The sequence below is a fragment of the Vigna unguiculata genome, chromosome 8, assembly GCF_037176805.1.
Source record: "Vigna unguiculata cultivar grain cowpea cultivar isolate G323 ecotype 2 chromosome 8, ASM3717680v1, whole genome shotgun sequence".
Lineage (NCBI taxonomy): Eukaryota > Viridiplantae > Streptophyta > Magnoliopsida > Fabales > Fabaceae > Vigna > Vigna unguiculata.
Genome location: NC_140799.1, coordinates 25,422,965 through 25,437,391, shown reverse-complemented (window position 1 = coordinate 25,437,391; position 14,427 = coordinate 25,422,965). Strand labels below are relative to the sequence as shown.

The 14,427-nt window shown below is 33.7% G+C and overlaps 1 protein-coding gene across 3 annotated transcripts; it reads left to right on the top strand.

Annotated features, from left to right (window-relative positions):
• The first annotated feature begins 845 nt into the window (after positions 1 to 845).
• On the top strand, positions 846 to 12,911 carry MEKK1 (MAPK/ERK kinase kinase 1). Of its 3 annotated transcripts, none has more exons than XM_028084261.2 (9): positions 846 to 1,946; positions 3,498 to 3,582; positions 4,006 to 4,068; positions 5,340 to 5,497; positions 6,256 to 6,328; positions 6,442 to 6,501; positions 8,810 to 8,920; positions 9,391 to 9,633; positions 12,550 to 12,911. In XM_028084261.2, the coding sequence occupies exons 1-8, from the start codon at positions 970 to 972 to the stop codon at positions 9,598 to 9,600; spliced, it is 1,737 nt and encodes a 578-aa protein (XP_027940062.1). In that variant the 5' UTR covers positions 846 to 969; the 3' UTR covers positions 9,601 to 9,633; positions 12,550 to 12,911. The 3 variants fall into 3 exon arrangements, with proteins under 3 accessions (XP_027940062.1, XP_027940061.1, XP_027940059.1); XM_028084260.2 differs by having other exon boundaries at positions 12,441 to 12,911; XM_028084258.2 differs by having other exon boundaries at positions 12,437 to 12,911.
• The last annotated feature ends 1,516 nt before the right edge of the window (positions 12,912 to 14,427 follow it).

Below are 14,427 nucleotides of genomic sequence, written 5' to 3'. Positions count from 1 at the left end.
TCTTACGCTAACTTTAGTGGCACTTTTGATAGATACAACTTGGTCAATTGAATAACCAACACACCAAATAGAGAATAGAACAAAAACCTTGAAAATTTTAAAAATTAGTTAAATGGATGTTTGATCCTTACATCCAAAACAATAACAAATAATTATAATATGTTATATTGAACCAATATTAATTTTCTTGAAAGATCATATATCGAAATTCACAATTCTATAATTCAAAATTATTCTTGAGTAAAATAAAATTTAAAATTAAGTTGTAATATTAATTTTATTAAAAAAATTATAACTTTTTTCTTCAACTTATTATATATATATATATATATATATATATATATATATATATTTAATGTAATTATTTTAAATTAAATTTAACGAAATAAATAAATAAGAATATTTTAGAAAATAATTAAATTAAATATATAAGTCAATCACATCCTCTATTATCTTTCCACTCATTTTTATTTATTTTTCTTATATTCAACAATTTCACCCTTCTTTGATTGAAGTCTCTTTTTCTTCCCTTTCCAGTCCTGTCTGTAAAATTGCTTTTGTACGTGTGAATGGGTGAATAGAAAAGAATAATAATAATAATAATAATTATGTATTTAAAGAAAATAAAAATAAAGATATTTTTTTATTTTATTTTATTTTACATGCAACAGCAATTAATGATGCAGGAATTAATTCAGAAAGGCCGGACGAAGCGATGTACAATGTTAGCAGCACAGAACAAAGTGGAAAAGCTAGTCGAGTTGGACAATCCGAGTCACGTGTAGGCGATCCACGTGGCACCGCGTTTTCTGTCCCTTTTTACTTGGGCGTTTACCAGCTCTTATCGTACGCTACCTTTCTTTCACATAACTACTACTCATTTTATTTTCTTCACCTCTCGGAAAAGCTGAACACTCTAAACGCGGCGTTTCCCCGGTCCGACGAGGTTTTAGATGGATTTGGCGAGCCATGAATCACCTACCTCGACTATTCGGCAATAGAAAGAAGCCTCCAAACATGGACCCCAAGAAGAGCAAGACGCGAGGCAAGAAGCAGCAGCCCAAGCTTGAGCGCCGCAACGCCGCCAAGCACTTCGAATACGACGCCGGATCGTCGTCTTCATTGCGAGGTGACTCCGCATCCGTTTCCACGTCGTCTTCCTCGTCGTCTTCGTTATATACGCGCTCCATGGACTTCTACGGCCACAGGAGCTTCAGAATCGAGGGCGTGGAGGGCGAGTTCGACCGGATTTGCCAAAGCCTCGGCCTCTCCGGCCCGGAGGACTTCTCCATTCCGACCGCCGCCTGGGAGGCCATGAAGCTCCGCTCCTCCTCCAACACCCCGTCGCGCCGGAACCACGACGAGAAGGCGTTCGACGAGGAGGCGAAGGAGAAGGAGGAAATTGAAGTGGTTGAGAGCGAGGATGGGGTTAGGGTTTTGGATGAGTGTGTTGTTCCTGTTGAGAGTAGTGGTTGCTGCACCGCTGGCGGCGGAGGAATTAAGGGTTTTCGACCTCCGATGCTGAAGCCGCCGCCGGGGATTAGGGTTTCGGTGGTGGACGAAACGAGTTCCACATGGGATTTGTTGCGGGATTTTGCGCCGAAAGGGGAGGAAGGGAAGGAGAGTTACTTGGAGTTGAGTGCTGCTGATGAAGATGAGGATAGAGAAGAAAAGGAAGAGGAGGATGAGGAAGAAGGGGAAGTTGGTGGAGTGAGGGTGGAGAGAGAAGAGGAGGAAAGCGCGGCGAGTATTGCGGATATTGTGGATGAGTTTTCTGGGTTTTCTACTTCGAACGAAGATGATTCTTCCAGCACTACTACGGGTCCTAATTCTAGTAATATATCTCCTAATGGGAGAATCAAGCGTGTGATTACCGCGGGTAACTGGCAGAAGGGTGAGCTTTTGGGGCGTGGCTCGTTTGGCTATGTCTATGAAGGGATTTCTGAGTAAGTGCTTTCGTACCCATCACTTCGCTTATACTCGCTCAAAGTTATTGTTAGAAACAAAAGATAAGCCTTATTTTTTATTTAGTTTTTTACTGTGGTGCTGGAGTTAGAGAATAGGGATCCAGATGGTGTGGTGGCAGTATGTAACATTACAATGTTGTGTTAAGAGAAAGAGAAACAATTATAGTAGGGCCAGTGAGAACAGTTTCAGGGATTCGGTTCATCTATTTTATTCCTTTCACTCTACTCAAATATTTTTAGGATACTATATTATGGAATGTTAGTTTTGATTAGGAGATTGGCAGTTAGTTAGTTCCAGAAGGTTTGAATATGAGAATTTGTTGGAAAATTATATGACACAGTATATGAATGCCAATTCTGTTGGAGAGTGCTTACGAGTACGCTGTAACCGATAGTCAGGACAACTCTTTCTACTTAATAGCAGCCCAAACATCACGGTCCTACTGTGACTTGGCTCACTTAATTTTCACCTCGAACAATTGATGCCACTCCTAACAATTTTATATTTGTCTAATTGAAGAGGATCAGTTATTGTTTCCAGTTTTTGATGTCAACATAAATATTAACTACTTGTTATGATGAGCAGATTAGGAAATGGAATGAACCTTGAATCCGTTTGGCGAATGTTTATCATTGTTTTCAGTTTATGTACTGAAGCATACCCGAGGTTGTTGGGAAAATGTCTTGCTCATCAAATAATATGGTCAATCATTTCCTTTCTTTTCAAAACAGTAATTTTTTGACAGTGAAGAGGTGACCGGATCTATTGAGATGAAAGGAAAGATGATTTCATGTGTTTCGCTGAGTTATTTCTACCCATAAATATTTAGGAATATGACCAAGCTATCTAAGGAAACTAAATAAATTAAGGAAATAAGGAAGGAAAGATGCAAACAGAATCAGGATGATATCTAACATATATTAACAGAACTTTTGAACTGTCTTGTACTTTAGGTTAACAATCTATTGAAAAAGACTATGATTTGTGCATCCCTTTTTTGCATGTGTTGGCTCGTGCCATTACTCCTTGGGCTGTTGATTTTTAAGCAATGGAAAACATAGTTACTATTGATTTAACTTATTTCTTTGCCAAATATTCTAGATTCTATTATTTTATGTTTGTTGTTTTTATGATTTAGGTTTTCCTCTAATATGGTGCCCCTGTTGGGGCTTTCCTAAACTGCATAACTCTTTGATGCTAAAATATATTTGTTCTGTTGCTCTTCCGGATTGGGAAATACCCATAAGCAATATATGAGTATTTTTTTTTGTCACAGAATGGTCAAATTAAGTTTATTAGGCCACTTAGTTAAATTATCATCTACTATCTTCTGTATATCTTGTGTTCAAAATGCTTCATTATATGGGTTGGTTTCCCTGCAAAGTCCCTAGTGCAAAACTCTAAATTAATTGAAGTTCACAGGGTTTGATATTTGATCCCATCATGGTGTCTTTTATAAGTTACATAAGTGCTAACTGCGGGTGCTTTCCTTTTGTTAATTTGTTTATGTGTTCGGATTTCCACTGCAGAGATGGATTCTTTTTTGCTGTAAAACAAGTTTCACTACTTGATCAGGGGAATCAGGCAAGGCAAAGTGTATATCAACTGGAACAGGTGAGATGGGATTACTGTCTTCTCTCTATTGCTTTGGTTTGTGAAAAATGTTTCTTATTTTTGTTTACTACTTTCACTTTTAATTACAAAGTAACACCTTGTTTTCATTTTGTTTATTCATTCCAAAAGTTGGGATATGAAAGTGGAAACAACTTTTTATTGTTATCTGTTTCCATTGTTTCCTGTACAAATTTTGACAACAGGAAAGAAAATGAAAACATAAAACATTTTGTTGAATCAAATGCCCCAATCATTTTCCATTAATGAAATGAAAAAGGCTCTCTTACCCAAATATAGTGCTATCTTTTGCAGTATCGTACAATATATTTTTGAGATTTGATTAACTGTATCAGTTGATTAACCTCATTGTCAATATTTTTTCTTCTAGATTTCTTTCTCAATTTACTTATTTGTTCCTCTCAGGAAATTGCACTTTTGAGTCAATTTGAACACGAGAATATAGTTCAATACTTTGGCACTGAAATGGTATTTTTCTTAACCTTTCCTTTGTGTTTAGTTTGATTCTTTCTTGTCAAGAATCATTGTTGAATCTATGCTGATAGTTTCCGTCAATTGTATTAAATGTTTCACACATCGGATACGTTGTACTGGTTGTTTTCAGTTTAATGGAGAAATTGTAGCTTGGGCCAGGAATAGAATATATACATGACAATTTCTATCCCTCTGAATGAAAAATGAGAGTATTTGCACGAAATTTTAAATTTAAATGATGTCAGTGTAGGCAATAAAATTTCTGATTTTTATATTACTGAGGATGCAAAAAACTGTACGAACTAAGAATGAGTTTGATTAGTGGAAACTTCTCCATATGCATTTATAGTAGGGAGAAAAAAAAAAGAAAAAAAAGTGGATTAGCTTGGAGAAGTTTGTTATAATTATAGATAAGTTGCATATCCTTTATAATAATGAATCTAGTTTATATGTTTATGGTCAGGAACATTTTTATTTATTCACATATCCTATTTTTATTATTAAATGATATTGAATCTCCTATATTTATTGTATTGGTTTCTTTTTCTCAACACAAACAAAGCACCCGTGCTGTCTAAGAAACACACGGTTTCAACTTAATTTCTCTTTTTTTCCTATAGTTCGACAAAGTTTAATAAAAACTAAGTTTTACAAATTAGCTCATCTATAAACTAATTTTAATTTATGGAGAAACTAATTTAATTTTCCCTCATTTTATATTCTAAAAGTGCTTACGGGGAAATTTTTCCAAACATAATATAAAATAACAGACCACTTGAAAGTTCGAAAGTAAATCATATCTGTAATATGATGAGCTTTTCCAATGATCAAATTAAGATAATTAAGATCGTTGTAAACTTTTTATTTTGGGTTAGTGAGGTTTATCATCTTTATATTAGTATAGCATATAATTCAATGGAGATCACTTTTCTTGCATTTGGTTCAACTACCAGGGTGTTGTGGGCCTTTGTGCAATACAAAGTGACAAATAACTGAATTTGATTCTAATTTATTTATTTTATATAAAAAATTAGGTACAACATTAGGTTATTTGTTGCATGCCAAAACTTTGGATACTGTGGGATTCCATCAATTATTTTCGTTAGCTATGCTACAATATTTTGACTGTATTCAGATTTTGTCAGCTATGAACAAGTTTAGCTCTGATCTATATCTGTTTTGAAGGCTTGTAATTTCATGCTGTAATGTAACTGATACCTAGTGAAATCTGTGTTTTGTAATTTAAACTATGTTGTTTATTGCAGGATGCGTCAAATCTGTATATCTTTATTGAGCTTGTAACTAAAGGTTCCCTTAGAAATCTCTACCAGAGATATACTCTTCGAGATTCTCAAGTATCTGCTTATACAAGGCAGATTTTGCATGGTTTAAAGTATCTCCATGATCGGAACATTGTTCACAGGTGACCTATTTATTCATTTAATTTTCTTCCTCTTTGATATAGACGACTTCTGGTTTTCTGATAGTCTCAGACAATAGTGAAGTTTATGGCTCTTGTCTACCTTGCAGAGGAGAAACTTCCATTTTCTGTCTTATAATTTCTATATAAATATTAAAGGGACTTTTGTTGTATTTGTGTTTCTTTTCTTGTTTTTTAGACCCTCGTTTTGGCCATAGGTCTCTTGTTCTTACATGTTTTTCTTGTGATAAGGTCGTGCAGAAATTTCAATTGAGACGACCATTTCCCTGTTAATACTTTGAATGGATCCATATATTGGGTAATAGAATAGACTAGAGAGGAGTGGAAGAAAAGTATACAATTGAGAAAATGATTTCTCACCCAATTATTGTCATGGCTATCCTTTTCTTGCCTCAAATAAACACCATTTAGTGCCATTATGTATCCTGATATTTCTGTTGTGGAGGCGCTTTTAACGTTGGATGTTTATATATATTATGTCAGAATTGCTGGATGTAATTTTTCTCAAAATGTAAAATCGATTGACAAGGTTAAGATCGAGAGGTTGAATGATTCACTGAACAAAGTGTACATGTCACATGAGGGTTTGGTATTGGAAATTTAACGATTAGTGTTTTCTTTTCTGGGGTTGTGCAGTATGCTTATAATTCTGTAACTTTGTTTTCTGTATTTCTGTTTCATTAATGTAATGTCATGAAAAATCTTTGTATATATTACCTAATTATTTCCATTGATTATAGGGATATTAAATGTGCAAATATATTGGTGGATGCAAATGGATCTGTTAAGCTTTCAGATTTTGGATTGGCGAAGGTGGCTCTAAGTTCATGACTTTCTTTTGTTCCTGTCTAGCTTTTATTTCTGAACAATCTTCAGTTGTTTAGCTTTCCATTTTCTAATATTGTGTTAATGTTATTGTTTTTCAGGCAATCAAATTGAATGATGTCAAATCATGCAAGGGAACAGCATTCTGGATGGCCCCAGAGGTTTGCCTCAATATTCTCCTCTAATTAAAGTTATTGAAAAATCGGTATGAGCCATCATATGTATTAATGGAGTGTAGACATGGTCGTTAGTAAGTAAAAATTAAAAAGTAAGTTTGTTGCTGGATCCATGGTTCTGGATTGGGTTTATACTTGTTCAGCCATAGACCTGACACCTATTAAATCAAAGTGATTTGTCATACATCTACCAAAAGCAGTATGGATTTAAAATCTTACTGGTCTAAATGCTTGCTTGCTCATTTTGTGAAGTTATTAACTGTCCTGCTTAGGATAGAAGGTTATTATTTGTTCATCTGGAAATCCTACCATACAAAATTAATTACGAAACATCATTTAATGTTCTACGTTTTAATAGAATTATTTGAAAAGGTGAAACAATGAAACTTTTTAGTGTTGCATGAATATCAAGTTGTAATATAATAATGGGATCCAACCTGAGGATCAGAGAAATGAATCAAAAAGTTCGGAGAGTATGCAGTGTGGGGAAATAAATAATGAATCAGGAAGTGAGCACAGGACTTTTTGGTTTAGGTTTTCCTTTTTCTGCATGATGTTTTAGGTTTTCCTTTTTCTGTATGATTGTTATTATGGAAAAGAGTTGTGGTTATGGAGGCGAGGTGTGAAAGTAGAGGGCAGCTCGTGGTATTCTCATTGTTTTCCTCTTTTAGGATAGACTTTGGGCGGAGGGTTTCTTCTCTCTAGAACCCTTCCTCTATAAGGGGAAGCTATATAGTTTTCTACAGTTCTCTCATATCTCTTTGTTCAATAATACAAGATTCATATTCTATCCATGGTTGTTTATTGGCCTGACTTGCCAATGTCCACAACTACAGTCTGTGTTGAAGATTATAGTCTTGTTACTTGTAGTAATTCTCTCTTATTTTTCTATTTTTTATGAATACAAGTTACATGTTTCTGATCCTTGGTTTCTATTATCATACAATGTTCTTGACGTAGTGGCAAAGCAGAAATTGATGAGTGGAGATTTTAGTCTTGTTAATTGTACTAATTCTCGTGTATTTCTCTATTTTTCATGAATACAAGTTACATGTTTCTGATCCTTGATTTCTATTATAATACAATGTTCTTCGTGTAGTGGCAAAGCAGAAATTGATAATCATCCAGTTTCTGAATTATCAGGCCATCTTCTAGGCCAGCCTATAAATTATTGGCACTGAAACTGAACACCTTTTCTCTTTTCCATTTACACCATAAATCTTTTTCTATGTAATAAGTTGGTGCATATAAGTAGTGTGTGAAACTTGGATATAATTTACTGAGTGAATTGTTCAAATATATGTGGAGATCAGAATCAAATCCCTTAAGTTTTAGGATTGAAATCAGTGTCAGCATAAACTATTTAAAGAACTACGGAAACACATGAAAGAATAAAATGAAAAAATGACTAATTAGCAAGTAATTAAAATTAACTCACTCAACTGTAGTTAGCTATGCCTGTTTTCAAGAATTCATTACTGCTTCATGAATGGAAAGAATTTGAAACAAGAAACTTTGCCCTTGAGTTTGGATGGGGAATTCTAAGAGAATACTTCATTGTTTTTAGTGAATTCAAAATGTTATTTGGATATTAAATTTAGAAAGAAATTGAAATTCTAAAAATTTTAAAAAATATTTTGATTACTTGAAATTGTAGAGTTTCAAATTCTACAAAAATTAAGTTTGAAATTCTTCATGTTCTCTCTTCTTTTAACCTTTATGTCTCTTCTCTTTCCTCATTCTCTTCTCTATCTCTTGTTTCTCTCCTCTCTCGTTCTCTCTTACTCTCCTCTGTTTTCTATCTCACTCTTCTCTATTCTTTCTATCAATATTGCTGTAAAAAATATCAATATTAGTAATTTTGAATATTAAATATTATGATATTATTTTGTAGAATTATTAAACATTAATGACTTTTTTCATAAAGTTTAATATTAAAATTTCAGTTTTTAAATATATATTAATTTTTTTTTGCTTATAATATATATTAAATTGTTCTATTCAAATTGAGAGTTTGAAGTTTAAGAAACTTGAATTGATTTATCTAAATATATTTAAACGCTGAAAGAAATTTAAATCAAAGCCATACAATTTTCAAACATTTCAAATTTCTTGAAGTTTTAAAATTCCTCATCCAAACAACTTCTGCGGGATTTCATCAGCCTCCTTAGTGCCCAATACATGGAAAGAGGAGAAACTTTTCTGTAGCAAAAAGTCCATCTTTTTAGATATATATTCTGATTTCTTATTTGTATAGTCAGAGGTTATTAAGCTGTATTATTCTAACATGCAGGTTGTAAAAGGTAAACAAAATGGTTACGGGCTTCCAGCTGATATATGGAGTCTGGGATGTACTGTGTTAGAGATGTTAACTGGCCAATTTCCTTACTCTCACTTAGAATGTGTATGTATTATTACTACTTTCATCATCACTCTTTCCTGTATAACCCAAGTTTGTTTCTTCAATTAACCATGTGTTCCTTCATTTGTCAAGTTTTAGTCAGTTTTCACAATTTTTAAGATTTTAATACGAACTCTCTTTCTCTAAATGAGAGGTGTTAGATATTGTTTGATATTATCAATATCTAACAATATCTTAATAATATCAAACAATTTGGTATAGAAGAAATGATGGGAGATTAAAATAAATAGTAATGTGAGCTTTTAAAAAGTCATTTTGCTAAGCAACCATATAAATTTACATTTTTTTAATCGTGACCATTCGAGTATGATTGTGTATCTTAAATGTGGTTCTCAGTCTTACATAAAAAAATTACTTTCTCATTAATACATCCCCTATGTATGTGTGTGAGTGTCATTGCATTTCTGCAGGTTTTGACTTTTGAGTTTTTGATGAATCTTTGTGGACAACAGATGCAGGCATTGTTTAGAATTGGAAGAGGGGAGCCCCCTATTGTGCCAGATTCCCTTTCAAGAGATGCACAGGATTTTATCCTGCAGTGTCTCAAAGTTAATCCAGATGAACGTCCCAGTGCTGCTAAACTCCTAAATCATACCTTTGTCCAACGACCGCTACTTTCCCAGACCTCTGGTTCTGCATCTCCTTATATTCGAAGGGGTTAAAATTGTCTCCTCCAACTATGAAACATAATGAAGGTACATATTGTTACATGACATACCATCTCATTTTTCTTCCATGTTTATCTTATTTTCCATGATTTGTAAAATCATATTGAAAATCATGGTCATGGCTGTCTATCCTTTCACTAAGGCTCTGTTTGGTGAAGAGAGAACGAAGTGAATGAACATAAAGTGATACGTGGAGATAGGTAGAAATAAAGTGAAAGCTAAAGGTGTTTGGTTAAAAGAAATAGAGAACAAATGATGAGAGATAGGGAGAAGAGTGGAAATTGGTAAAAGCAAAGTGAATAAGAACTGGTGGGACCCACTCATTTTTATTTTCTCTCCCTCTATTTCTTTTCTACCAAACAATCTCAATTAAATTCATTCTTTTTATTTTCACTCTTACTCCTCCAACCAGACCATAAGTTTCAATACTAACATTATAACTGATGACAAATTTGGAGTAGAAACGATTTAAAATGTTTGAAATGTTACTTTCAATCAGATTGGATGCCTATATCATTCAGAGCCTTCGGTTAAGTTGGGTAGGATTGAAATATAGTGTCATTCTGCTGGGATGGACCAATAGAGGTCCAAAAGAAAGAAAGTTAAGCAATTTAAAGATTTCAGGATGGTCTTAGAATATTAAAAATAATCTTTTTAATATTATTTAGCTTATACTTTTATTCCTTAAAGTAAGATAATGACACTTGTTGGGTGATCATTTAGTTGTTTGTATATTTTAGGTTATAAAAGTCAATCCCCGTGGTCTCCACTCAATCCCAACCTTTTCTAGTCATCAACCACTTCATCACAGTTGCCACAGTACTGAGTTTCCCTTTGTCCCCATATGGGTTTGGATTCTGAACAGCGGGTTTCGAACCCATATACTCTAATCCCCTCTTCCGTTCTCAATGTTTATCCATTAGTTTCTGCTTCAGCCACTTACCACAATACCCATTTTGCAGTACCTTCTACAACCCATACCCTGGCGTAGATAAATCTCACAGAAAAAGAGAGTTTGTTGGAAAAGCTCCAAGAGAAACAAAGTTGATGATGGTACCAAAGATTTCACTTGAACCCGAACAAGTCATGGAGATACCCATGGTAACATCGAACACGGAGATTTGACAGAGATCCACCCGCAATATCTAATAATTAGTAATATTTGGCAAGGTATTTCCCTATCAATTCATATCTCTTATCCCTCAAGCTGTGGAACATATTTGATGGACAAACTTGTTACAAATATCATCCACACAAAACCCTTTTGGAGACTATTAAAGATGTCAGCTGCCAGTTGGTTGCCAAAGTTGACAGTAAATAATGTCATAGCTAGATATTTTCGGGACAGAAATTTTCTGTCAAAGGGATATTATATGCTTCATCCTTTCAAACCATATTTTTAATATTCCTCTTCAAGTTGGAACATCATGAGTCAAGCTCGTTAAGAATGGTCAAAGGATATGATGACTGTCAAAGAGCAAATATGGGTAGTTGACTTGACACCTGTTGGAAGGCAAAAATGATTAGAGGATGCGGTGGCTGTTGGAAAGCTACCCAGAGAACATGTTGGCTTCAAAAAGAAAAAGTGTTCAGAGGGCACAGTGATTGTCAGAAAGAAAAGATGTTCAGAGAAACAATGTTTGTGGGAAAGTAAAAAATGGTCATCGCACAAGGGTGGCAATTGCCGGCTGTAAAAAAACTGGTCAAAAACCACAAAGAAACACGTCCGGAAAATGTTGGCAGTGAATAGTTACGTCAACTGGAGAAAGCTTGATGGTAAAGAAAGTTGCTGGACCGAAGAACATTCATTGGTGGTAAACAGTACTTGCTGGAAAAAGTAAATGGTAAATAGAAACTGTTGGAAAAACGCTGGTGGTAAACAGTACTTTCTAGAAAATGTCGGGCAGTAAGCATTAGTTGTCGGAAGATATCTGTGGTAAATAGTACCCACCGGAATAATGTCAATGGTAAACAGTTACGCCCAGAGGGAGCAAATCCAAAAGTTGTTTGCAGTGAATAGCAATGCCAACAGTTAACTGTGATACAATGTATCTTGTGTGAACAATGATAACCAGGAAAAAACATTAACCAAAAAAATACACGGTTTTTAAAATATTTATTCCTGCGAGTAGGGGGACCCTCAGGGAAAGAACTTTCCAGCATAGTGAACTCACCCTTCAATCTCGTTCCTTAGCCAAAGGCACAATATGTCTGCTTAACCAAAATTGTCCGAGGACACATCACACTACATTTTCGCAATCAAAATTGTTGGGCACAAGTCTTCACTTGACCACCTATTCCCAGGGGCAACTTCATGCAATTTTCAAGGACCTTGAGGACAAGGTCCAATGTGAATGGGTGGATGATGATAGGATGGGCCAAAAGAGGCCAAAAGAAAGAAAATTAAGGGGCTTAATATTTTATATTATGCTCTTATGATATTAAAATAATATTTATAATATTATAAGTTTATATTTTTATTCCCTAAAGTAAGTTGATGACACTTCTGGTCATCATTTAGTTGTAAGTATTTTGTAGGTTATATAAGTGGATTATTCCTTCCTACCTATTATCATCTGAGAAATGTCATTGTTTATTTTTATCTTTATAACTTTATTGGTAGATTCTAAGCACTTTACAGTACCTTAGTTATTTGCTTCCTATGACATTCTTATTTTGGGGAACAAATTCTAATGCAACTAATTGATTTCTGAAAGAAGAGGAGGGGGAATAGGAGCAAAACCTTTCTTACCGATTTCATGCAAATTTTCATTTTAGCATGGTTTGATTTTTCTTGTCTGCCTTATTTGATTTTTTTTTTCTTTTTAAGACAGATTTGTCGCTCATTGGATATATAAGATCTCTCAAAATGTTCAGTCTTCAAGTTGCTAGAGTTGGTCTGGGGTGCATTGTTGTAACAATAGTTCGTTGTATTGCCTTCAGAATTCACAGTTTGCTGCTTGTACGTTTACTCAATTTTTAAAGGACTGCTTTGGATCTAGCAATTGCTATGGCACTCCAGAGAGATAATTTAACCTATGGCTTGAAGAATACCATATTTAAGAATTATGGTCCACGTGTTATTAATTACTGTGATGATTTGTCTGTTGTATAATGTAAAATATCAACGTCAAGCTGTAAAAGGTTGTCTGAGTCTAACCCTTTTGTTTAGTTAGCTAATGAAACAATTCGTAGGCTAAACCACCGGGAGCACTACTTGTAAGGATTCGATACCATGCTGTTTTGTACATATCACCTTTATTGGTAAGCAATTAGTTGTAAAAATCTTTATTTTGCTCTCACAATTATTCCCATTTTCATCTGTTTCTTTTATCCTTTTATGTTTAACACTGTTTTGCATTTTAATTTTATACAATAGATATTTAAAACGTTTTTTTTTTCTATTATTGGTGGCATAAAATGAGCAGTGGATGGTGTGGAATAATACAATTTGCAAGGACAGGTTTTATTATTCTCTGGAACAATTTATCTTTAATCGAACCCATTCTATATTGGATATCTACTTTTTCTCGTAATAGTGTTTGCTTTAAAGCTTTCTAATGTTTAAACTAGTATGAGACCGTGCTTACGCACGGACCATTTTTTATTTTTTTGTTATTTGTTAAATCCTATTTGGAATTTATTTTTAATTTATTATTATATTTTAATAGTAGGTGTATTTTCATAATAAAGAATTTTAATTAAAAATGGAACTTATTATTTAAATATATATGTTGTCTTCGAAAAATAGTTGCTTGACTTTTACTTTTAAAAACGTTTTTTTTTTTTTTGTGGTGGATATTAAGATATGGTTTTATTCTATGATTTAAATAAGAAAATTTAATTTCTTAATATTATTATCATATATAATATAGATATCAATGATGGGCGAAAGTCATTTGAAGTTGTAATTCATATTTATCGAATGTGGAATATAGTTAAGAGTTTTTCGATTTATTTACTGGTAGTGACATTTTATAATTTTGTTTTTATATCAAATAGGTGTTAAGTACGACTGTATAACAAAATTTTTATTTTGCAGCACAAAGTGATCCATTGGGTTTTTATAATTACAGACCAATAAATAGGATTATTTCTTTCTACACTCCCATGACTTGTTTTACACCCCTATTTATTTCAAAATTATTACTTTGCTTTTTGTAACAATTATGATTTTCAAAATAACTTTTGAATTGTAAACTTCAATAAATATATATATATATATATATATATATATATATATATATATATATATATATATATATTTAATAATTCTAGGTAGAACGATTTAGTGTAAGGCCACTAAATTATTTATGCCCTAATTTAAAAGGGCTGTCCCAAGTCAGTTGGGTCTGGGGCTGGTTCAAAGGGATCCAAGGACCCTAAATTGTCCTAATCCTAATTATTCTTTGCACTTTCATAAAAACAGTCTCCCTTGTCTTTAGAGCTACTGTCGTTTCTCTACTAGGGTTTGGTTTTCGCTTGTTCGTGCTAGCTCAAAAGTTCACATTGTCTCAAGTAAGTTGGTTCTTGAACCATACTCCTTCCATTCTAAGTATGTTTTTGTGGTCTCTGTTAGGGTTCACATAAGTAACCATGTCATTCTTTCTATGCTGCTATTTCAGTTCACGAATCTGCTCTTGGAGCTACTGGGTGTATCAGCTTAATGGTCAAGGTTTGATATTAGCCCTTTCCAGGTAAGGAAAGCTAGGGCTTACTTATTTACTTCGATTTTTGGTTTTCCTTGTCACTGTTTCATGATTTATAACTGGTGTGCTGTGGTTGAATAGTGAAATGCTTGTATTGTTGTTTGGGTGCGAA

Bases quoted from the DNA above. Each gene is read 5' to 3' on its own strand.
- MEKK1 (XM_028084261.2), top strand. From the start codon at position 970: ATGAATCACCTACCTCGACTATTCGGCAATAGAAAGAAGCCTCCAAAC. The intron at 3,583-4,005 runs GTGAGATGGGAT...TGTTCCTCTCAG, and splicing joins GTGTATATCAACTGGAACAG to GAAATTGCACTTTTGAGTCA. The intron at 6,502-8,809 runs GTTTGCCTCAAT...TCTAACATGCAG, and splicing joins CATTCTGGATGGCCCCAGAG to GTTGTAAAAGGTAAACAAAA.